The sequence below is a fragment of the Strix aluco genome, chromosome 6, assembly GCF_031877795.1.
Source record: "Strix aluco isolate bStrAlu1 chromosome 6, bStrAlu1.hap1, whole genome shotgun sequence".
Lineage (NCBI taxonomy): Eukaryota > Metazoa > Chordata > Aves > Strigiformes > Strigidae > Strix > Strix aluco.
The window spans coordinates 22,746,143-22,770,872 of record NC_133936.1 but is presented as its reverse complement, the minus strand read 5'-3'; the positions used below and the strand labels follow the sequence as shown (position 1 = coordinate 22,770,872).

Here is a 24,730-nt window from a genome sequence, read left to right as displayed (position 1 = left end):
TGTGCTTTGCCCGGCCTGGAGCCTCTGCAACTTAATCTCATCAGCTAAATATAGGTACATACTCTTACAGGTCGGAATTTAGGGTGGATGGTTTGGAAAAAGAGTTGCTCTTGCAGCTGTCAAAGACTGAAAGAAGCAACTGTTGATTTTAGTCACTATGGTCAGGTTTTGCCATCATTCTCCACAATGAATCAATGAGATTACGTGCAGTGTAAGAAATTATTTGACTTGAGTAAGGACAGCAGAATCTGACCCTCAGTGAGACAGCTATGAGCAAGATTGTAAATATACATGTTACCAAATATTCTGAAATAGAAATATTAATCAAGTTGTCAGCTGCAACTACTGTTCACTTTTTCAGAGCTGCTTAATACTTCTCATTGCTGCAGTCATAAAGATGTTAAAAAAATCCAGATCTTTGCATCAATTATCTATACTCTAAGATTATTTTTTTACATACCCCTATCACATCTGCAGTTTCTTCAGATATTGATAATAAGACTATGAAATTAATTTTGAGCTTCTTAATATCCATTTGGTTGTATTTATTTGTAAACAAACCCCTACTGTTTAGACATAAAATATTCAGGTAAAGTTCTGCTTTCAAAAAGAATTTAAAATTAAGTCTCCACTCCCCCTTAATAAACACCATTCTTAATTTCAGATAATCTGCAGACATTATCAACCCTTTTAAATTCAACTGTACTGGAAATGGTGTTAACTGCTGTTAAACAAAAACAAAAACAGTACATAGGAAAGGTAGAACAGAGAATGAAAAACATGTAATTCACCATATTAACATTATTTAATGGATGTGTTATTTAAAAAACCTAAAAAATTTCTGTATTTAAAAACTAAAAAAGCCCCAAATCAGACTAGTTTGAAAAGTGAATGTGAATTTAGAAAAATTATGCATATGTTGAAGGTTTCACAATTTAGACTGGGAACATTTATATTTTTATTAAAGGTTGTCATACACATCCAAAACAAATTTGCAACTTTAAGTTGTTTAATGTACCTTGATGGAGGACTGTATTTTGCCCATATAGAGGATGCTTTTTAGCCATATGGTACATTCTTTGAGTGTAATGGAAACAGGATGAAAACACAACTATTTGAATGCAAGAACTACAACAAGGTATAATATTATCAAATTTTATTGAAATCATGATTGCTTTTTAATATAGGTAATATTTCATTAAAATATATACTTTGAAAGATTTTCTACAAACACCACAATTATATTCACACCACAGTTACTTTACTATAACAGTCAGCTGCTAAAACAACAGCTGGGAGGAGAGCTCATTTGACTTTTTCCACTTATAGAAAATAGCGCAGAGGTCTTATCTCACTAGAAAACGTAACAGCTGCATCTTCCTTTAAACAATAAATGACTCATTTCTCTCTAACACATAACATCATAAAGGTCTAATGACTCAGACACAGAAGCTATTTGTGTGTACACTTTTTTTCTGGATCATTCCTTTAAAAGAGTGCTCTAGAAAAAGAAAAGGGAAAAAAAAAAGAAAAAAACTGTACGAGGATACCTGGATTACAATTAAGTACCTGGAATAATATGTGCTGAACATTTAACAAAATTATAAGACATGAAAACTAATATTTGGAACAGTATTGCTTTTCGTTAAAGCTATCGGTAACACAGCACTGCTGCAATGACAGAGCCAACATGCCTAGATACAAAATGTTCTGCATATGATGATATTTCTATGTTGCACAACATTAAACAAGTTATGGAAATTTGATTTGGATATAATCATTATGGGAAAGTACATCACTGTGTATACTGAGCATCACACTATACACCACGCACTGCCCTATCCCAAATGGTGGTCTCCATGTACATAGGAAGAGGCTGCCTTTTCTGACATACTTCCAGGTAAAATGGCAAAAAAAATGGTGGCTACCCGCCATAAATGGTGGCTGAAACACCATGGCAGACCCTGTGTTGTTAGGGGAGGGCACTTCCTGCTCTGACCACCTTCTGGGCAAAGCAGGATGGGGTGGCCGGTCCTGTCAGTCACACTCCTGAAAACACCTGGGGTGTGAGTGTGTCAAAACCCACAGTCAGCCAATCACAAAGCACTATGAAAACGTGGGGTATGACATTTTACATAATGGCGGCTGAAATAAAATGGCAGCCATCACACATGTGGTGGAGAGAGACTTCCAGGTCCTTACAGGGCCTGAAACAGGAGTCTTCTCGGGTCCTTACACCACCTGACCAGAAAACGGTTGGAACAGGGCCCTGCCTGCGGCCGGGGCTTCCACCAGCAGCTGGGGCCCCGCCCCTTCTCAGCTACTGGTTGTCCTCCCACTACTTACAGAAACAATGTAATAAATACAAAGCTTTTACACATATGAGGGTTTTGAATAATCTTTCCTTTATGACATATCCTGAGGCCATACTATCTAATATTTGCTTGCTCTTTAGCTTTGGCATGTTCTTTCTCTGCTACTCTAATATTTCTAAATTATCTTCTACAGATCTCACAAGCCCAGTAAGAACTGAGGGTCTTTCCTCGCTTTAGGAAACAAACGCATGCCACTCTACCTCAGGTCATTACTTCCCAGAGTCCCTGGAGCGTGAATCCATCCTTTAGCTTCTCTATTGCAAGTCCTAGTTCTTCTGAAAAAACAGGCTCCCGATCATGTTGCTTTTTTGAATGCACGATGTAAGGGAGGAAATAAAATAAAGCAGAAGGTACTTTTTAATTTTACTATCCCGTTTTAACAACATGAATTTGGTAGTATGAAAAAAGATGTTCTTACCTTGTTTTCATCAGCAAAGTAAGCCTGGAAAAGAAAGAAAGAAAGAACTCACAATCGCAGGGAAAAAACAAGTCTAAAACCAAATCTGCTAATTCCTTGGGGTAAAAACCGTATTTGATAAATCGTCTTCAGCAAACCAGTCTGTATGGTTTTTATTTTTGTTTTGTAAACAAGATCAGTTTTTTCTATGTTGAAATAATTTACAAAAGGGTTCTAACAGAAGTTGGAGATTACGTTGTTTTCCACTAAATACCAATCTTTGAATTTTCCATCATAATAAACAAAAAATTTTAAATGGTAAAATTTTCATATTACATCTGTTACATTGACAAATACCTTATAGGTAATAAAATGTTAAGACAGCATCCTAGCATTTTCTGCCTCATGTGCAGCAGCATTTATTATTCAATTTCAAAAACTAACTTAAAATGTATTAGTAGTATCAAAATTCCGTTAACATCATACTCAATCTCAGAAATGAACACAGAGTAACTGAACAATTAACCAAATTTTTCTATTCTTAGACAGAGATCTGGGAAAGAGATACAATTTTTCTTATTCTGTGTGTGTGGAAATTCAGGCTCAAACCCCTCAGGAAACCAGATCTCTGAAAATATCCCCAGCTCTAGAAGTCTCTGGACCAGCGGGCTTTAGATCTTCTTATTTACTAGAAGAGCCTGGTCTTGTTTCAGCTGCCCCTATGGACTGGCGAGGGGCAGCAAAGAAAGCATTTTCCTTCTCAGCTGGATCTCATGGTATACAAGACTCTACACTGCAGTCATCAAGTGTCATGGAATATTGGTGTGGAGCCACTCCTTGGGTCCTGGACAATCTGCCTCCTATAGCAACCACCTTCTAATCATTTACAGCTTCCATTTTTTGTTTTAGAATATGCACAGCACAGTTATTTAATCCAGGTGACAAAGGCACCAACAGAGCAAACAGAATCTACCTTTAAGGAAAAGGTAAAAATGTGCAAAAATGAAAAGAAAAAAAGGCAAAAAGTGAGGAAAAAGGAGGGAAAGGAAGAGATTAGAGCTTATCTGCAACAGTAAATGACAGCAAAAGAAAAGAAGGTGGAAATAAGACTGGTGCTAGCACTGCTAATCTACCAAATTTCAGAGATGAATTAAGGAAACATGTAAATTGTTGATGTGTCAAGGCTAGCAGTTAAAAACTTGTGCAGTCAATCGTACAGACAGGTGTTACTGGGTTGCACAGTAAATTTGGAAATTCCTAGAAAGAAGGTCATCAAGCAACCTAATGCATTAAAAAATAAATTCTCCTGAAATACTGGGAGACAGATACTAATACGATTTTCTAAACTGGTATTGTCAGGAGTGCAAAGATTGTCAGAAGTGACTCAAAATTATCGCTGCCTTTCTAAAAATCTTTCAAGATTGAATCTTGGATGAATGTTGAGTGTACAGATGTCAGTATGTATTAATCTGCTCCAAGAGCATGAAGACTTGTTTTAATATAATGTATTTGATTATATTCTACTGTTGGTTTTCAAGCTATTCCTGACCTTAATGTATTAAGAAACTACATACAACTATTACTTTAAATATCTACTACAAACTATGAGTAATAGTTTGTCTTAAGTTAAAAATCCATACACAAAATAAATACCTGTAGTAATCAGGATTTTGAATAAAAGGCATGTAGGTATGTTTTAAATATAGGAAGTTCAGTTGTAGCATATCTTTTAACAGAGGATTACAGCTGTACATTGCTTACATTTGAATAACCAAACAAGAACTATTTTAGTTTTTAGTTTTCTGTGGAGCAGCTTACCACAAAAGCATCTGTATGTTCATCAGCTTCTATTTCTACATCATCTTGAACCTGCTCCACTGTTAAGTCTTCAAGAGGTTGAGGCTGCAAATGAAAACACTGATGTAAGTAAATCCATACATCTAATATGTTTAATATATTTTTATTACTGCTGTTAACACAATATTGTATCTAATTTAAAATAAATGAGTGAATTACCTTTTCTTCCATTTCATAATCCACTCCAAATATAGGGTTAGCTGAATAAACTCTGTGAAGTGAATTAATTTCTTTCACTGCCTCCTGTAGTTTCTCCACAGGGTCTATTTTAAAACCAAGTACATATCCTCCACTCTATATAACAAAGAAAAAAGAAGACATGTATTTATTGGTGTTGTTTATTATTTAAACAACTTTTTCCCCTTCATAGGGATTTTCAATTTAATGATAGCAAATTCTAGTTTTCTGATAAAACATTATCTGTATTTTGGTATTATCTTATAATACCAAAACCATGGGTGAAATAAAAACAATGACAAAGCTTGTCTATGAGGTAAATAAGCTTTTAACTGTTAGCCCATTATATAAGTGAGGAAAAAACTTCTTACACAGAAAAACAAAAACAAACAAGGGTGAGAGAAATTCAGAAGTGATACTAATGATTTATTTCTAGCTACTCAGCAAATGTTTATTATTAAAGAAGCTTTCAGATACAGTAAATAAGTACGACTTTTTAAAAGTTATGTTCAAAAGGCCACACAGAAGGAACACTCTGAGTACCTTACAGTAACCCTATAACATTTCAGAATTAGAGAACTATTATATATAAAAATGTAACCAATGAAAAAAGGCTATTAAAGCTTCTTACCTGCTGCGAACTCTCTATCACAAGTGCCAAGCCAAACTTTGAGTCTCTTATTTTTATTGAATGCTAATGGTAAAGAGGTAAAAATCTGGTGTTAAAAATTTTGGAATTACTTGACAAAAATCTGCTTTATCTTTTTTCTCATCCTGTACTAATAACTGGTTCTGGAAGGCTGGCTACCAGCATTCCTTCCCATTTACCATTACAAATCTGAACCCCTGAACCTCAGGGAAAAGTGTTTTCATCAGAAGTGGTGAGTGGTAACAGTTCATTTCTGAACATCAGGTTCACAGATCATTAATCCCAATGTACATAGGTGGCATGAAGCATCATAGTAAACAGTTTGAAAATTGGAAATACAAGCCATTTTCAACATCTGCACCTGCTCATGAAAGCCCCCGATTAATCTGGACAGAAAAAAAATCTATGCTGTGGTTCATGCCGGTAAGTCTAAATTCCTCCCTGACTACGGGACAGGAAATACTAGTTTTAGTAAGCTGGGAGTTTTAACTGAAGACTTGAACTTATGCCATTTCATTTTGAAAATGGTTGTTTTAAGATACTTACAATTTGTAGATATGGTATGCTGACATTAAAGCTATCATTCATATTTGCATGCCAAACTATTCTCACATTAGTAACAAAAAATGTTCCCAAATTTCCCTGTTAAAGAAAAAGTATGTTAGAACTGCTTTGAAGTATAGAGTCTTTTTTCCAAACATGATGATTATTGCTATCCATTTAAACACAAGTGGGATGCACCCGCATATTTAATTCAATAAAAGCCTGATTCTTTCCCACCAAAACCAGTTGAAATGCTTCTACTGATTGCAAGGAAGCAAGACCCAATCTTTAAAGGATACAGCACCCAAGTAGTGAAAATAGCTGGGAGTACCTATCACTGCAGCAAAGCAGGATCAAATCACAGCACGGCAGGCCTCATGGGAGTACATGAAGCATCTGAGTGTTCTTAACTGTACAGATCTGGAATTGGCATATAGCGTAAGTATAATGGCATGCGGGTTAAACTTAGGGAATTGTGGAGATGTGTGCCAAGGGAATGTAGAGGAAAGAACTTTTTAGCTTGTCTGGATGGATCCTATTTCCATTCTGGACTAAAATTGCACAGACAGAAATAACAGCTCCCATTTTGTTTCATGTCTTTGGAAATACTTGCAACTAATGCCCTGTAAAGTAATACAAATGTTTTCTATTTTTTCCTTAAAGTCTTTATTTTTCCATGTTTTAAGACATAGATTCCTATTCCAATATTTTCAATTTCCAGTAATCAAAAAACAATATAGTCTTACACTGTAGTCAAAGCTGCATGTAAACATACAAATATTCAGCAGAGCACTTTGGAAACAACACGATTGTCTCTCAGGATGATAGAGAGCTTTAGACTCATCTTTTTAACAGGAACTGTGTATCTAGTTCCTTGCATATTAGCCAAGTCACGTAGACTTCAGGTTGCCAAAAAGAGACTTTGTTGTACTGAGTAGCAAATACATGGGATCAGCTTCTCCACATGCATCAGCTGATGAACCAAATTAAGGGTAATTCCTCTGAGGTTACAAAACTATAGTAGCATAATTGCTAGATGAAAGCCAAAACATTTTAACCTTGCTATAGTCAACGTAGTCTCATTTTTCACTGTACCTGGTCACTTGATAAATTCCAAACTCCATTGATTTTATCATATATTTGTTCTTGTGGTAATAATCTCAGTTGCTTGTTTTGAATCAATGCACTTCTCAGCTTGAGATCACGATACATTTTCGAAGTTTCATAAGCTCTGAAAAAAAAAACAAACCACATTACCATTTCAGTGTTTTCTATTGTCTTTACTGTTTTAGCACCAATATGAAATGTGTATTTTCAACTTTTCTTATCACCACGTCACACAAAAATGTGTACTATTAAAACTTCATCAATGTAAACCGTTACATAATTCAGCTTTCCTTAAGGAAGTTATCTTTAAACTCAAAAGGGTTTTTTTGACATCTGTTTTGATCTCCTGTATTGTTCATGTGTATACTAATTCTTTCTTTTCCTTAAGATAGTAATCTCCCAGAATCTATTGCAAAGCATAAGTCTTCTGAGTCCCATATTATATATAGTATGGACATCAAGAATCCTTTATTTTTCAGTGCTGGTTAAGTCAGAAACATCCAATATACATACATCAGTACTCCATACTCTTAAATAGAAACCTATGGTAATGTATTATACACACACTCCTTCAGATGACTTATCTTTAGGTGGGAAACATCTACTGTTTTGTAGTCAATTGGAGTTTTGACCAGGATTTAACTCCTCATTTCCGTTACGTGGTCCAAAATGATGGGAAATGATTATAGATAGAAATTATAGATAGAAAATGCACACTGAAAGTAGCTCTTCTGTACTTTTATTTGTTCAGATAGTTTATACACACAAGGTGTATAAACTGTGATCAATGACTGGTATTAATACATGTTAATTTTCATTATGCTCAGTTATCTACTGGAATTTGTGATCGTTCTCTCCCTTCCTTCCAGAGATCGTGTTCTCCTGTTTTAGGAAAGTTTTCTGAATGTTAAATGTGGGCAGTTACATACTGGTCTATCAGCAGTAGTAATCCCACATATTTGATTCATTGAGTTTTGTAAATAAAGAAACACTATTTTAGGTATGCTACCTGTGTACAGCAATAACCGAAGTGAAGAGTCTGGGACTCCCAGGGACAACATTGGTAAATATGAACTCAAACCGTGTATTGTTACACTTGGTCAATATATACAGAGCTTCTGCCTGCCCTCGTAATTTCTGTAAGGAAAAAATGAAATTTAAAATTTTGACAATATAGTAGCTTGACTGTAAAGACAATAAATAATCTTGACATATTTTCTGAATTTTTGTTCTAAATAGTGTATCTGAAGGTGTAATCCTGATTCTACCACTGATCTACTGCTGTCTTCAACAGAACTCATTTTTTTTTGAGAAACTAGCAGTTCCATCAACAGTAGAACTAATGAAGCCTGCCTGCTACGTGTTTGCAGTATCATGACTGAAACATTATTTTTGGTTTTGTGGCTGCCCTGGGAACCTACATAATCTCCCTGCTAGTTCTTTGCTGCAAGTCAAACAAATGGCTTTACAGTTGCATGTAATTCAGGCCATGTATTTGAGATCTTTCTTGCACAAAATTAGTGCCTCTCTAGACCTTTGTTAAATTTAGACACAATGAGCCAACATGTGCTTGACTTAGAGGGCAGAAGAATCACCAAAGAGTGTGATTACATGAGTTTTACTGCCTTAGGAAACTGACTAAAAACACACTCCTATAGAACCGTAAAACTCTCTCAACTTTTAAAACTAAACTTCCATTACTATTCTACTACTGACCTTGCAAGCAGACTTGCAGATTATTGTTAATATAGTGCAGTAAGTATAAACAATGAATTACAGCTTCTTTTGTTATTTTAAAAAGTATTTTTTGAAACTTACTGAGTTGGCAGTTCTTGTAGTTATATTTATAATGCAGTTGTAACCAACAGCTACAAGTTAGGGGAGAAAAAAAAAAAAGAACAGTTTTGAGAACAAGAAAAAATAATAGTCAAAACTACAAAGTACAATACTGAATTTTGTAGCACAGCTTTGGATGCTATTTGTGGTTAATGGTCTGGGTCCTCATCATAAAATCAAAGACTAATTTAAGCAGGAAAGGACCTTGGGAGGTTGCCTGGTCCAATGCTCTTTTCAGAGTGGGACCAACTCCATCTGGCTGCTCAGGGTACTGTCCAGTTGAGTTTTGAATACTTCCAAAGAAGGAGATTCCACAGCCACTCTGGGACCCTGTTCCACTGTTTGATTGCCACCATTTGTGAATATTTTTTTCTAATATCTAATCAGAATTTCCCTTGTTTCAGTGTTTGTTGCCTCAAGAAGGTCTGTTTCATTGTGATGTTGCCTGTAAATTTTACCCGTATAAATAAAACTTTCTACATCGATATAGTACTTTATAGAAGAAGAGCTAAGGACATGACAAAGAAAAAAAAGCAGCAAAATGTAAAGCATAAGTGGAGAAGAAACTAAAAGAAGAAAAAACAGTTATAAATTTCACTTTGCCTCTTCTACAGTAGTGCTCAGATAGCAAATAAAATCAAACCATCCTAGCCATTCTTTCCAAAACAAACGGATGCACTGAAATGGTCCTGGGCTAAATCTGACTGTAGATGACAATCTTGCTACTGATACTGTTACAAAAAAAATAATCACAGGAGAACTAGAATTTGCTTTGGGAAGATTCTGCTTCTCCAAAAGCTCAGATGTAGCAGCAGTTCTGTAGGTAAGAATATTCAGTCTTTACAGAATTAATACTTATGAAAATACTAGAAAAAGACTATTTCCTCAGTTGCTTACAAGAAATTTTCTAAAACTAAAAGAAACAGCAATGTTCAAAAATGGCATCAAATAATTTTTATTTTATTTTATAATAATGCAATTGCACCTTAAAATAATTACACCTTCATGTAAGAAATAATGCCTTATCATGAAAGCTAGAGAGTATTTTAAACTCTAAAAGCCACAGGTTAGACTTCCTTGAGCTTCTATAGGGCTGAACTACTCTGTAAGTTTCTTTGTGATCTCCTCTAAAAAGGTCTATTCTAAAACTTAAATACACGAGCAAACAATTATTTTTTAAAATTTTATAAATGCATGTAAAAGTAGCAGTGTGTGTGCATGCACTTATATGAGTTAGCAAATGCAGAACAGCAAGCAGGCGAAGTATATACATTATGAACAGAATACAGATTTTCAGTGTTGACTGGCTTTTGGGAACTGAGCACTGGAAATAATTTGGGTACAAGTAAGTACATCCTGCCCCTTTTTCAGCTAATTAAATTAAATATGAGTAGACTTGCTAGTTACTCATACAGTTAAAATCAGAAGCTTATTTAGAGCTTACAGTAGTAAATTCAGAAAGGTAGGTACTGGTGGGGAATAAAAACTATCGGACAATACAGAATGTGAATAAACAGGTGACAACAAGAGGTACAAATAAAGCAAAGCATGAAAAAACTCAAACTTTGTTTCTTTCCAGAAAAACAAATGAATCCCACATAGGCCAAACAAAAAATATGTCTGAAGTACTCTTCAACTTCTGTTCTGAGAAATTAACATTGAATATTAATATTTTACGATGAATTATTATAACAGTTCCTATATTACAAATAGATTCTATTAGTAACAGTTTATTTCAGACTGTACAGAGCAACAGAGCTATACTATTCTGTACTGTAATCAATACTATTGTCAAAGAATAGCATGCAACCACAAAGGAAACACAGAATTTGCCGCTGTTTAACAGGAGATGATACTTACAGAGATTGACTCTGGGCAGTGACAATGAACGCCAAATAATCCGCAAATTTGTCACAAGCAGTCTACCTGGAAATAAAGAGTGTAGATATTTTTAATCTGAATAACTTCCATAAAATTAGATGTTCCATTCTGCAGTACATATTTTACCTCTAGTTTTGAAACACCAGAATATTCCTTCGCCTTGATGGGAAAAAGCAGAAAAATGACTAAACAGGGTTTTTTGTTTTGAATGTTAGGAGAGAAAATCCAGCGAGGAACAAATGAAACAACCTCTAATATATACCAAAATTCCTCAAAACCAAACCAAGAACAGTTACTGATTTCACATCCATCTGCCTATGGTAAAAATGCGGAGACACAATCAGTGCAGAACTGCTCTGGGGAGAAGAGGAAGGCAGTGAATTAACTATCGCAGCTGTCTTCATGAATAACCTCACCCCTTTGTCACATGCAAATTTCTTCGATTCTGTACCCTGTACAGCAGCACATCCAACGCCAGGAAGGGTCATCTCATCATGCTGGCAGCTTCATGCCCTTGCACACTCTATTCATTACTGATTCGGTTTAAACCAGGTTAGGAAAAACTAAGCATTAAACATGATTACAGCAAAAGATCACCAAAATGTGATCATTATAAATGGATTATTCTCGCAAGGCTTTCAATTCTAAACAAATTCTGAGACAAGATTATCACTTTCCTATAACTTTGAACAAGGGATCCTATTTGAAAATACTCCAAGGGGAGAGATCTGTGAAACAGGCAGGATCTGTTTTCTGCAACAGACCACGGACACCAAGTTCAAGGGAAACCAGACAAGACTTTCATGAACCTACACAGGTTAAATATTAGAAAAATTACAATCTCCCTGAATATGCAGTTACCTCTGTCTCCATTGTTTCCTTTGGTATCTTCAACAGACTCTAAGCAGTCTATAAGGACCTCTCCAGGTCTCATTTTCATTTGTCTAAAAGAAAAAATACAAGAAGAAAAAAATTACCTAGTGAAAAACAGATTAGATTTATCCTCCAAAAGGTGGCCATTTCTATTTCCTCTCTTCACTTTCCTTTCTCCTTTTTTTGCTTAGTGCATCATATAATGAAAAATCCACATATGCACACATATACACAAATCAACATTATATACCTGAAATTGTTATCACTACATCTGGCATATGAAAAATATTAATGCCTTTATTACTACATTATAATGGTAAATAAAAAATTATGTAGCAAGTGGGACCAAGCAAACTATACCCCAAATAGGGAGAAAGTGTGTGAAAATGGGAGGGAAAAGCAAAAAAGTTGCATTCACATGATTTTTAATGGATAGTTTCTTGCCTCTTGCTGTTCATTTATGTCATAAGGAGTGGAACTAGACTCAGGAAAGAATAGATGCTGGCAAATGAAATATCAGATGTATACTGACATGTGAAATGCTCTGTTAAATTTTCCACAAAGGGTGTAGGGTTTTGTTTGGTTGTTTTTTGGTTTGTTTTTTTTTTTTTTTTATTTTGCTTCATTTAACTGGTCTAACCACTTAATTACATAACAACAGATGTAGTGTGAAATTTTGCTGTATTTTAATCGTATTGTGTAAAGCTGCCAAAACTCTTCAGTGTATTGGCATGACAGAAACAAAATGCATTATCAGGAGGGGAATTTCATGAGATATCACTGGAGATCAGGATTGAGACACTAGGTATGGACTTAATACATCACCAGAACAGCACAAAAGATACTAGACAGGAGGTAGCAAGAATAGTAACATTAGCATTAAAGAAAATATGGAAGCAGCCCCTGTCTACATGACAATTCTACAAGAAAATAAGACAGAACTGCTTAAACATACAAGATACAATTTCATGTTTCTAAAATTACTGCAGGCAGCACGTCTGAGGGGAGTAGGAGGGAGATGAAGCATGATAGTACACTTTCAGCCTCCACCCCCAAAAACCATCACCAACCAGCTGCTAATTCCTAGCTTTATATTACAAAAGCTATGCAGGGTCAGGCCACAGAAGCCAGAGCATAAGTTTTATGTCTCAGATAAGGCTGACAGCTCATCAGAGGTCAAGGCCCACAGGAGTGAGGAAGCACTGCCGCCACGAGGACGGACGTGACAACCCTCCAGCTCCGGCCCCTCAGAGGCTGCGCAGCCACTGCCCGTTCCCGTGAGCTCAGTCCGTGTTACCAGTGACTGGTACCGCCCCCTCAGACACACCTTAAGTTTGTTTTTACTTCTCAGCGCCAGGTAACGCTACAGGCGGCTGTGAAAAGAACACCCTTCCCTCAGTTCTCCAGTGTGCAACTTTTTTTTTTTCCTTTTGTTTTATAGATTGTAAACGGTGACTCGACTCCCCCTACCCGCCTGAGTCTCAGTGGCCACACAAGCCTTTTCCCGCCCTGACAGGAAAACACGCTCGCCCCGCGCCACCACTCTGGGAAGGCTCCCAGCATGCAACGCGCCACTAATGGCCGCCATGTTCAGCCTACTGAGAGACAGCGCTCAGCCTACTGACAGGCGCCGGACGGGCCCGAGAGCCCTGCTGTAAGGGCGGGGCGGGGCGGGGCAGGGCAGGGCAGGGCAGGGCGACGACACTCACTGCGGGGAGATGTCGAAGCGGACATCTCTGTCCTCCCACAGCACGTCCAGCACCGCGCTCATGGCTGCTGACCGCGGCGCGCCGCCGTGGCGACGGGACTGGTGTCTCGCGCTCGCGCAGCGATCGGGATTGGCTGCGGCGCTGGCCGGGGGTGGGGCGCCCGCTGTCCCGCCGGCCCTAGCCCCGCCCCCGGCTCGGCTGAGGTGGCGGGCGCGCGTGCCTGGCGCGGGGCGCGGCTGTAGAGGCTCGGCAGCGCAGCCTCGGCCGCGGAAGGGGCCCAGCGCTGGTGAGAGTTTTTGAGGGGGAGCGGAGTGCTCTGAGCCGTCGGAACATGTGGTAGTTGCAGCTTTTCCTCACGTTTTAGTTTTGTCTGGTACAAGGTAACAGCTGTATTGCCGTGGGCGATCGTTAAACCGGGCCCCTGGACGGTCGGTAAACCTCAAACCTCTGAAACCCTCGCTTACTCGGTAAATTACAGCCTTTAAGTCCAGTGTTTTTTGGTTTTGTTGTGGTTTTTTGTTTGTTTTTTTTTTTTTTAAACTAGGTGGGATGTATCATTTTTAATTTGGAATAACTTGAAAATTGTATCTAGCGGGATTTTAAATGTAGTATGCTCCCACTTTCAACTAAAAAAATAAATAAGTACGAATCATAGGAAGAAACTTGTCCTTTGGCAGTTCTTTCCCTGGAGCTGGTCCCTGAATTGGCGAGGAGCCCGCTGCCACCCACCGAGAAGTCGATACAAACCCGATGAAGTAAAAAACGTCGACGGTGCCGCCCGTCCTTCCTCCTCTTTCTCCTCCCTCCTCCTCTCCTTCTTCCTCCTTTCCTCCCTCCTCCTCCTCTCCCTCCGTCCTCCTCTCCCTCCGCCCCGCTGCTTCCCGCGCTGGCGGGCAGAGCGCCGTGCCAGCGGTCACCGGAGGGGCTCTGCGGCGGCGCCGGGGGGAAGGCCACGCCGGGGGGGGGGCTCTAGAAGTAGGACGCGTAGCGGGTGTTTAGCTTGAGGCCAAATTCCATCTTTTGTTGATATGCTGAGTTTACCATTTGTTTAGGGAAAAAACGCACAAACCCAGCCAAAAATGATCGTCGGGTTTCATACGGAGGAGTCTGTAATGTGAGATGTTAAGTCATGTTAAGGGCTGTGGCAGAAATCCAGTTACATCATCAGGAGCACATTACACAGTAAGTGTGATTTAGCTCTGAGGTTAAGGTTTTAGTCCTGTAAAGGTACCATTATCTGTTCTCTGTCCTGGCAATAAAACCAGAAATCTTTTATTAGAAACAAGCTTTTAAGTATATAAGTCAAGTAATAGGAAATACATCATATACAAGCAGACATAAAAGTAAAAAGCAATATGGTAGTGATGGGCAATAAAGAATAAACTCTATGCTGCGTTTGGTGTTTTGGACATAAGTTTAAAAAAATTTTTAAGAGAGATGAAAATACTAAAATGCATTTAAAAGTTAGACTTGGCTTTCAGAAGAGAAACACATGTCAAAGACCACTTTAGACATGGAACTAACCTAATTTAGTGATGCCAGCTATTAGCATAGTTACTCATATAAATCTGTGGATGTATTTTAACTGTACTTGTCATGTATCTTGCTAGCTAATGGAAATGGAGGAAAATTTACAGAAAAAAGGACTAAATGTAACTGTGATGTGGCTGGGAAAAGTGGGTAGTTGAGTCACCTCCCTGTCTTCTGACCTGGAGAGCACATAGGCCACAAGCTGATGCACTTGCTGTATTTATCTGTACTGAGTAGTGCTCTGCATGTAATTTGGAAATTGATATTTTATGCTTGAAATATTAAAATAGGATTTGTGGGAATGCTTTTGCTTAAAAAAGTGAAGTCTTCATTGCAGAATCCATGCCAAATATCAGATTTCTGTAACAGAGAGAAAAGAAATTACATAATTTTAATGACCAAAGACTGCTTTCCAAAGCCATATATATTATTTAAAATGAGGTATAGTTAGTGATTGTACAATGATAATATTTAAAGATCTAGATGAAGGAAGGGCAATTACTATGGCAAATGCTATATTGGTCTTACTATAGTAAAAAGGAAATTTTGTACTCTTGACGCTGCTGAAAAATTGCTATTTTGTTACACAAGGACTACATCATACAATATATGCAAAAAGAATGAAAGTGAACTTGCATAGGTACAGTTTTTTTAATGAGTGAACATATGAATTCATAATGTTAACATTATTTAAATTAGTGGATTTGGTTTTACATACAATGCTGGATACTTGATAACAAACCCAAACAATCAATAGCTTCAACTTGCTCGTTATTAATGTAGAGATAAATTCCTACCTCCAGAAAAAAATACACAAGCCTCTCTACATTCCTCTTCACTCTCAAAGCGGTTTGCATTTCCATCACAGCCACCATACCAAAACTGAGCACAAGCATTGGCTTGTTTATCATAATACCATTTTATGATATAAACACGGCATGACCCTTGATCCAGCCTTAACTTGCATCGGGGGTCCAGGATACTTTCTAAAATAAAGAAAGAAAGTAATAGAAACAATTCAGTTCGTCAAAGTCAAATATATTGCATAGATTTTAACTCTGATTTTATTGTTTCTGCTATTGTTATAGAGCAGTTTAAGATTCACTTTTACTTCTGAAGATGTTAGCATTGAAGGCAAGTTAAAAGTGCATCTTAGTAGGTCAAGTAAACTGTTCCATTACTAGCATGGTTCTAGTAACGCCAGAAATAATAGTATTATGGCTTCACATACAAGAAGAGCAAACAATATGAATCTGATAATTTTGAAATCTAAGTTGTAAAATCTAATTATCAGCAACCAGTTTTGTGAGCAACCCAAAACTGTAAGCCAAAGAGCTGTAAGCTAGTTGCATCTGCTATTTTTGAACCACAAGTATGACCATCATCCATCTACAGTACATTGCTTCAGTCCATTAGTTCTCTTTGTGGTGTGGGGGAAGAGGCATTAGAATAGTGAGAAGAATATAAAACTTTAGTCTTTCTCTTGTAAGATGTTTGTGCTACTTATCTAATAAAATGGTAGTAATTATGTACATACTGATTAGGTTAAGTTGGAATGCAAAGCTTGTTGGCATAATGATTCCTACAGATACGTGTTAGAGGACTGCAACATACTAATCTAGTCTCATTCAGTAATACCACGAGAGAGAAAATACTTCAAGTTTAGTGTTGTCACATTCATATTCTGTCTTTGGCAACTGGTATCTTGACACTTTAAAAAAAAAAAAAGTTATTGCCAGAGGCGGAATAATAGTCATGCCCATGTTCCCAGAAAGCATGGGAATGTGTTTCTATTGCTCTCTTCTGTTACTCCCATCATAATGCACTATTACTGGAACTCAGAAGTGTGAATCACCCAAATAATGAACAGAATACATTTGGACATTTCATAGGAAAAGAATCAATCCTTGAACAGTCAGCTAATTACTATACTTTCCTTCAAAAGACTAAACACCATTTTTTCCTATTTCTTCTCTGAAGGAGAAATCTGCTTTTTCTGTCCAATTCTGAAATCATTGTCTTTAATGAAGCCTCCCATCTCCATAGACTGCCCCTTCTTGGCTGACAAATTACCTGCTCACTGGCCCACCTCAGCTAGCCCTATGTTCTTTTTTTGATGCCGTTTATGAGCTCTGTCTCAGGTTATAGCTGACCGTGCTTCTGCTGTAAGTGGAGCAGTGGGATTTGGAATTTGGCAAGACAAGAACTGGTGAACAGGCTGGACAGGAACTACAACTAAATCTGTTATAAAATCCTGAAATGGATTCTCTTTTACAGCATGGGCTCATGAAATCTTCAGAGAGTGGAACAAAATTAGTCTGATTTAAAGCTTTATGAAAAGTCAGAATCAGGATAAGAGGGAACAAAATGTAAAACTAGTTATGATCTATAACCTGGTCTTGGTGTGAGTGCTGCAGTTGAAAGAGATGATGTAATCACTTTATCTGATGGTGATGGTTTAGATGGCAATAATGGTACCATAGCTGCAGGTGAAAAGAAACAGAATGAGACAGTGATTTTTGATCAGCCAAAAATGAAAAGAAATGAATGATGATAAAAATACCTCTAGTGTCCACTGTTAGCAAGGATGACTGTTCCTCCTCCTCTTGTTCCTCTTCATGGGCTTCATATACTACCACAGGAGGTACTTTGGTCTGAAATAAGCATTTGATTTTCTTTGCTTTTCAGTTATTGTGAAGAGTCTCAGAATGAACAGGCCCTTCACCACTTAGAGTTTTTCTAATGTTTTTCCTTCCCATTTACCCTGACTTCAGTGCTAAGAATCAGAATTTTAACCTCACCTGGTTGGTTTACCAGGAGGGTTGTCAATCCTAAACCTGGGATATATATTTTTTTAGTGGACCTTTACATAATTTTATTTATAAACTTAAAAATATAGACTACAATTGAGTTTAATTTCTATTCTTAGACTTAATTATTACAGTGTAATTGCATTTTAATAACATGTTTCACACTGTGGCACAAATATTACTGTGTTAAACACATGAATCATAATCCTTGTAACAGTATCAGGAATAAATTATAGCCATTAGATAACTAACTGACTGCATGCAACAACAGAATGTGGAACAACCAGCTCTGAGCATACCAAGTTAAAGGGGCCTGTGTTACAGTACCTGTCCTGTAGAAAAGTAGGGGGAAAGTCACGTATTATATCAAGCAACAGAGAAGGAGATATATATAAACTTCTCCTCATTAAAGCCTGCTGAATTTTCATACCGGGGCTAATGGTTGAGGAAGATCACCAAGACTCAGAGGACTTTCTACTGTAGATACTCCAGGTGTCTGTACTGCAAGTGATTGTCTATTAACATTGTTGTTCTGAAGTATGTAATGTAAAGAACTTGAAGATACTGAATGGAAAGATGGTCCATTTATGCTCGCACCATTTCCATTACGGTTGTATATTAAGGTACCATATTCATCTTCACAGAATTGGTTGACTAATTTGGACTCCAGAGCTGTTTAAAAAAAATAAAAACCTCATCATATTGAGAAATTAAATGTATTTTTTGAATTTGGATTATTTATATACATAAATAATGCACATGCAATCCAGTACTCCTTTGGATTATTTATATGCATCTAAGAAGATTATTTCAGGCTCTCTGGACTATGGCTTTTATTTGTCACAAATTTGTTAGCCTGTAAATCCTCTGCATGGTACAAAATACAATGAACTCACCTAAATGTGTTCATCTGAGCTTAGTAACAACTACCAGTTGGTAGCGGGAAAATAACTGCTTACCTTGCTCATGTGAATAACCCAGTGAAAATGGGTTATTTCCCAATGGAAGTGGATAAGCAGAATTTACCCCACTGGGTTTGTTTCTGGTTTTCACTCCAGCAGATTTACAGTGAGCAGTTACTCAGCTTGGGAAGCTAGTTTAAGCAGCTGTTTTCCTACACTGTAGACAACATCCCCTGCTGGCATGATGAATCATTGCCCTATAACGTGACTCCTTAAAAGAAGGGAATCTCTATCTCTTAAGTTCCCTCTACCTTGCACCTTGTAATTAATACTGATCAGCATCAAAATATAACATATCCACAAAGATAATGCTTCCCCCACCCCGTTCTGAGAAGCATCAGATACAATGAAGAATAAAACTGCAATGAACGCACCTGGAAGGGTATTAAAGTCATCAATGAGATACATGTGTTCTCTGTCTGGATCTGAAGCAATCAGATTTAGTTCACGCACAAACTCAGCCTGTGTGGGATCTGAAGTATTTACAATTCCTATTGCATACATTTCGATGTTTGCTGCATGAGCCTCTCGAACGACAATATCTAGTTTTACAGCTTCTCTCTTGTCTGCTTGGCCATCTGTTAGCACAATAGCTACTTTTCGCACTCCTGTTCGAGCACCAAAAAATCCTTCCTGGGTTGCTTTACGGATAGCAGTTCCAGTGTAAGTCCCTTCTCCCATGTATTGCATTTTTCTAATTGCTTGCTTAACATCCTGTTGAGTTGTATATTTGTTGAGACTAAATTCTAGCCGAACTTCTAAACTGTATAACACAAGGCCAATTCTGGTAGCGTTTCTGCCTACAGTTACTCTGTCTACTAAAGCGGTTACAAAGTCTTTGATAATCTCAAAGTTTTCTGGTCCCACACTCTCAGAGCTGTCAATCACAAATACAAGCTCCATGGGAATTTCCTTACATTTAATACCGCAACCTGCAAAGGAAAAATAAAAAAACAGATCATGATGATTTGGTATGCTTTTGGAAAGGAGAAGAATGTAAATGTAATGAAGAAAAAATAGAATCTGAAATGAAAGATTTCCTGAGTACATACCACATATCTCTTTAATTAATTTAATTATATCTTCTCTCTGGATATGAAGAAAATAAATATAAAAATATTTTACAATTTGCCTCTTTCAAATGAGGTATAATATTGACACTACCAAAGATTTTGTTTATAATGAATATCTGTGTCCTACAGGGATTTATGAAAAATCTTACTGTTTAACTCAAACCTGACCTTCCAAACTTGGAATGAGTCCCACATTTTACAATGGACTGTTTGTTATGGCATATAAGAATCATTAACTTGACAACACAGTAACACCTCTATCTAAAACACTTAACAACTGTTATTGTAAAGAATGTTTTGTGATGATTTGGTTCTCATTAAAACTTCAAGTCAAAATGCATTCATATTTTTGCATCTGAATAATATGGATATCCCTTTTAAATCTACTGGGAGTGGAGAAATAGACCCAACTTCAGGAATCGTATTGCTTGTAGTGAGCTGGCATATGACAGAAAGCGCCAATACAGAATGGAACTGGGATTTGTCCAGTGTACCTGGCCTCCTGTATTACCCAGCTTTCAGCAGCAAAAAAAGAGCTGCTGCCTTCAGAGCTGTCTGTTCAGAGAAGTGATAGCTTCCATGACATGCAAACAAACTTTCTCGTTATTTGTTACATTTTTTGAAGTGCAGGACAGGACTCATTTGGCATTGAGTCAGCCTTTCAAATACAACCTTTTGCTACTCAGCTTCCATCATGAAACTCAGTAGTATTTATATACTCACTGACATGCTTTACTAGATTTGGGTCTAGTGCAGTTCAGGCTTAGCAGAAATATAATCAAGTTTATAGCATGATAGACCATGACAGGTTTGAAGATCTTTGCTCTTTAGACTCTTAAATACTTTTAAAAAAAACTTTCCTGCAGCAGGTACACACCTGGGTCATCTAACACTAACTGTAAAAGAACATGTAGCAGAAAAATACTTAAAATCACCAGGAACTTTAAATTCCATTGCAGCGGAAAGTAGATGAGAAAAAATCAGAAACCTTTGCGTGGTTTCTTCCTATATTATTACTGAGACCACTTCTAGTCAGAAAGCTCTTTCCAAAGTAATTAACACAGGAAACATTTAATCTGATAGTATCTTGTATTGTTCATATCTTGCCGTAATGGGATTTAAATAATGGAATTTGCTTACTGTTAGGCCTTGCTCTCCCTTTGGTCCAGTTTTGCCCTGTAACAGTGATTGTTAATTAAGTTACTGCAATTAGTTAGTAATATTGTAATTCAGAATATGACTTCATCAATACCATTATTAGAACAATATTTGGCCTGTAAGAACTTTAGCTACAAAAAACAGTGTTCTGGTGATATTACCTAGTGCGTGCAGTATCTACAACCTCCTAAGGTGGTGAGGTTTTTATGGGAATTGGGTGACAAGTCTCCCACTGGATCACTGATTGTCAGTTTACATTAGAAAGGGAGAATCTGTGCAAAGCTTTCCTGTCTACCATGTTGTGTTTGTTTCCTTTCTTAAGAGACTGTATACCTGCCTGACACCCTGGAATGATCAGAATTCTGCATCATCATGTGTGAGTCTAATAGGGCCAGTGTCAGGGCAAGAACGGCAGTGGTGTTTATGTATCCCTAATTCATGGTATGCAAATGTCAGAGTAGAGGGGACCACATTTTGCTTTCCAGCTTTTGGGGACCTGCCCATCAGCAAAAGTTACCGTTTGGCCTCCCTTCATCTTTTCATCAGCTCTGAGGGAACGTCTGAGCTACAGGTACTTGGTAGCCATAGAACAGAATTGCATGGTTTTGTCTTAAAACATGGCAATTGTCTTAAGAAAGAAACCACATCAGTGGGAAGTGGGATATTCAGCATGGAAATGTCTTCTTTATGCTTTTAAAGGTTTCCATAGTTTTGGTTTCTTAAATTTTTCAGATTATATAGAGTTAAATAGCAAGAAGAACACATAACCGAGCTTTATTTTTAAGCAGTTTAAGAAAACTGACATGATAAACCCGAGTTACTCACAGGTTCTCCAGATAAACCAGGGTCACCCACATCACCTTTTTCTCCTTTTTTCCCCTTTTCACCTGTAGCTCCTCGATCTCCCTTTAAAACCATGTTGGTAAGCAGACAGAAAGTGTATGTCAGTTTTTATTACACTTTTCACGTTTCTCTCTAGCTGTCTTTCAGCTTGAATTCACCTTCAGCTTCTGACATGAGTTAGAAATCTTTGTTAGAGATCATTTAAATCAATTGGTATTTGTGAATTTCATTAACAACTTGTAGTATTGGCTAAGCATTTTTACGGGAAAAAATAGCTGAAGCAGTTTGAACAATGAACCATCCTGATGGATGAACAAGTACATGCAGACAGAGGCGTTTCATGGGATATTGCACGATGGAAATTATTACCTGTGTCTGAGAAAAATAAGGTAACAGTAGGGAAACTGAGAAGCAAAGCAAGGACGTAGTTGGAATGAATAGTGGGAATATCACTCTCAGAAACCTTTTGGCCCAGAGAAGGTGTTTGGAATAGCAAACAGATGAATTAGTGCCTCCTGATTTGATTTTGAGCAGGCTATGGGACTTTGCACAGCCTTTTCTGAGCTGATGTGATCACATCCAAAATCTGATTCCAACGCACATTTCTCTTTTTCTTAACATTGATGTAGTCCCCAAATTTTGCATAGTGTGTGGGTAAAAGAAAGGCAGTGTTATTAAATCTAGTATCTGTATGTCTTCTAATTGCAGTAGAAGATAAGCCTCATATGATATTAAAATAAGCAACACTGAAAGAGATGTTTGTATAAAATATTAAAACAATCACGTGAATGACCGGGGTTTTCCCAAATCCCCATTCCCTTTTCACAGCATTCACATGTCTTCAGTGAGAACTGACTGTAATGAGCATTTTCTGTATGTTGGCTTTGGTCTAGGACATTATCTCTGATTTAGATATCATACCTTCTGTCCCAAAAGCCCTTCTCCAGAGGGGCCTCGTGGTCCTGGCATTCCTTGAATTCCTTGTTCCCCCTAATGATAATCCAGGTAGTGATATTAACCCTTTGTAATCATTCATCATGCATTAATTTTAAATGTTCAAAGAGAAAGTGTTTCAAACTGCATTTTAAGAAGTATCTTGAGGCACTTGAGTAGTAGCTAGCTAATATTTCTCAAATACTTCATCAGGATATCTGCTCTAAAGATATATAATATTGAAAAACTACATGATCATTATTTGTTCTAATTCTCCTGTTTCCCCTTTCCATCCCATTTTATTCCTTCTTATTTCCCCTTTCTTATTTCTGTCTTTTGAGTCTGTCTCATCTGATCTATGCTTTGGGTAAAAGAGCATATTATAGGGAAAAATTAATATTACACAGATTCAGGATGGAGACTCCTTCTCTACCACAGGTCGTAGTTCACATAACCACTTCAGACTGTCTCCGTGAGCATGAGAGTTGGGGAAGAGGGAATGGTATTTTTAATTTTGTAAGGCTATCTTTCACTGATAAAAGACGCCCCTGCTTCCTCCTCCCTCGATACACACACCCTTGGGCTTGTTGTTTACAGCAGTAGAGAGAGAACATACTTTGTAGGTGCTCATGTTATCCTCATTTTCTAGCCTGAGGCTTTCTCATATTAGAAACAATGTGAAATCTCCTTAACACCGTGATGGTCAGATTGACGACCCAACACTGGGTCTTTTTACCTTAATTCCTTGAATACCTTCACCAGGAGGTCCCAGAGGGCCAGGTGGCCCTGGGCGTCCTATGGTTCCCTAGAGAGAAACCCTGCATATGTTAAATACAATATTCATAATAAAAATACACAATAAATTGTTATACCACCATGTAATTTCCTGTCCATTCATATCAAATTGGTGTCCTTTTATAAGTAGTGTGGATAAGATTGCTCTAGCTGACAAAGAATCTTTTTATCCTTTATCAGATTACTAAAATCCAGTTTATACTTCAAAGGAGTCACACATGGGCTTAATGCTCACTGAACATGAATCACCTTGCTGACAGAGATATACATTGCATTGAAAGATGGATTATATTGGTGGGACATTGGGGACTGAATTAAGATTTAAGAGAGGATTATTATCGTTGTGTTATCTTTCATCACTACTAAGTTTACACAGTAAGACCTATAGACAATCATACTAATGTGGCATTGCAATAAACACTTGTTGCTAATTTATAAGCTAGCTTTTAAAAGAACTCTAGAGAAAATATTTCAGTTCCATATGTTATTCATAGGAAGCAATCAAAACCTACATAGTACAATATTAATTTTATACCTATGTTGCTATTCCAGTATTCCTGCATTAAATTTTCAATTTTGTCATTTGTAGGGATCCTGTGCACATGCCAGTCCTTGGGACTAGCACTGGCTGGGGAAGCGCTTCACCACTGCTTAGCTCTGGACCTAGCCTTCATGCCAACACGAACTGAATCTCTGGGACCAATAAGCCACATTGTGCAGGTAATACATTATTATGTTGCAAAATCTTTGCATTTGACCTTGTTCAGTTCATTTAACATTTACATTCTAAAACAGTTCTTTTGTATTAATAGACTTACAAAGCTGAGCTGTAGGAGCATAAGAATTTCCAGTTTGGGAGGTTTCATAGTGAAAATGGGTTTTTATAGTTACAATTATTTCCAGACCTTTGTCACAGTGTATATTATAATTATACATGTAATTCTTTTTGCAGGGATTGGTCATCATATTGGTCAATAATCATAATTGGATGATTATATATTTACTTTATACAGTAAAAAAGGGGAATTAATTCTAGAATAACTCAACAGTATGCCTGTCACTGTAACAGTAGTATAGGCAAGACATGATAATGTGCTTGCCAGGCCATTAATTCTAATCAATGCTAGGTCTGAATAAATTTTTGCCACTCAGTTGCAGCTAATGTCTGCAGGAGCTAAATGTTTTGTCACTGATCTTCACTGCAAGATTATCACTTTATAAT

General features: G+C 37.3%; 2 protein-coding genes across 3 annotated transcripts in view; both read right to left on the bottom strand.

Moving 5' to 3' along the window:
- Positions 1-1,141: 1,141 nt before the first annotated feature.
- Positions 1,142-14,051, bottom strand: BBS5 (Bardet-Biedl syndrome 5). Of its 2 annotated transcripts, XM_074829059.1 has the most exons (13): positions 13,405-14,050; positions 11,684-11,766; positions 10,802-10,867; positions 8,924-8,973; positions 8,115-8,242; positions 7,094-7,229; positions 6,002-6,097; positions 5,438-5,500; positions 4,789-4,923; positions 4,591-4,674; positions 2,794-2,817; positions 2,576-2,678; positions 1,142-1,501 (listed from the first exon to the last, which is right to left on the bottom strand). In XM_074829059.1, exons 1-12 carry the CDS (start codon positions 13,464-13,466, stop codon positions 2,577-2,579), a joined length of 1,029 nt encoding a protein of 342 aa, XP_074685160.1. In that variant the 5' UTR covers positions 13,467-14,050; the 3' UTR covers positions 1,142-1,501; position 2,576. The 2 variants fall into 2 exon arrangements, with proteins under 2 accessions (XP_074685160.1, XP_074685161.1); XM_074829060.1 differs by lacking the exon at positions 6,002-6,097 and having other exon boundaries at positions 1,142-2,678; positions 13,405-14,051.
- A 1,657-nt stretch (positions 14,052-15,708) lies between these two features.
- Positions 15,709-24,730, bottom strand: part of LOC141925522 (uncharacterized) — a 34,483-nt gene continuing 25,461 nt past the window's right edge. Inside the window, exons 26-35 of the mRNA XM_074829968.1 lie at positions 23,450-23,518; positions 22,702-22,770; positions 21,763-21,843; positions 20,920-20,955; positions 19,759-19,795; positions 19,081-19,638; positions 18,175-18,416; positions 17,498-17,588; positions 17,328-17,417; positions 15,709-15,920 (exon numbers count right to left, since the gene is read on the bottom strand). Coding sequence (XP_074686069.1) covers positions 15,709-15,920; positions 17,328-17,417; positions 17,498-17,588; positions 18,175-18,416; positions 19,081-19,638; positions 19,759-19,795; positions 20,920-20,955; positions 21,763-21,843; positions 22,702-22,770; positions 23,450-23,518 — 1,485 coding nt within the window. The remainder of the gene's footprint in view (positions 15,921-17,327; positions 17,418-17,497; positions 17,589-18,174; positions 18,417-19,080; positions 19,639-19,758; positions 19,796-20,919; positions 20,956-21,762; positions 21,844-22,701; positions 22,771-23,449; positions 23,519-24,730) is intronic.

Excerpts from the sequence above, each read along its gene's own strand:
- BBS5 (XM_074829059.1), bottom strand. The coding sequence starts at position 13,466 with ATGAGCGCGGTGCTGGACGTGCTGTGGGAGGACAGAGATGTCCGCTTC. Across the intron at positions 8,243-8,923 it reads CTACAAGAACTGCCAACTCA|AAATTACGAGGGCAGGCAGA; the intron begins GTAAGTTTCAAA and ends TTTTCCTTACAG. Across the intron at positions 4,675-4,788 it reads ATTATGAAATGGAAGAAAAG|CCTCAACCTCTTGAAGACTT; the intron begins GTAATTCACTCA and ends TTTCATTTGCAG.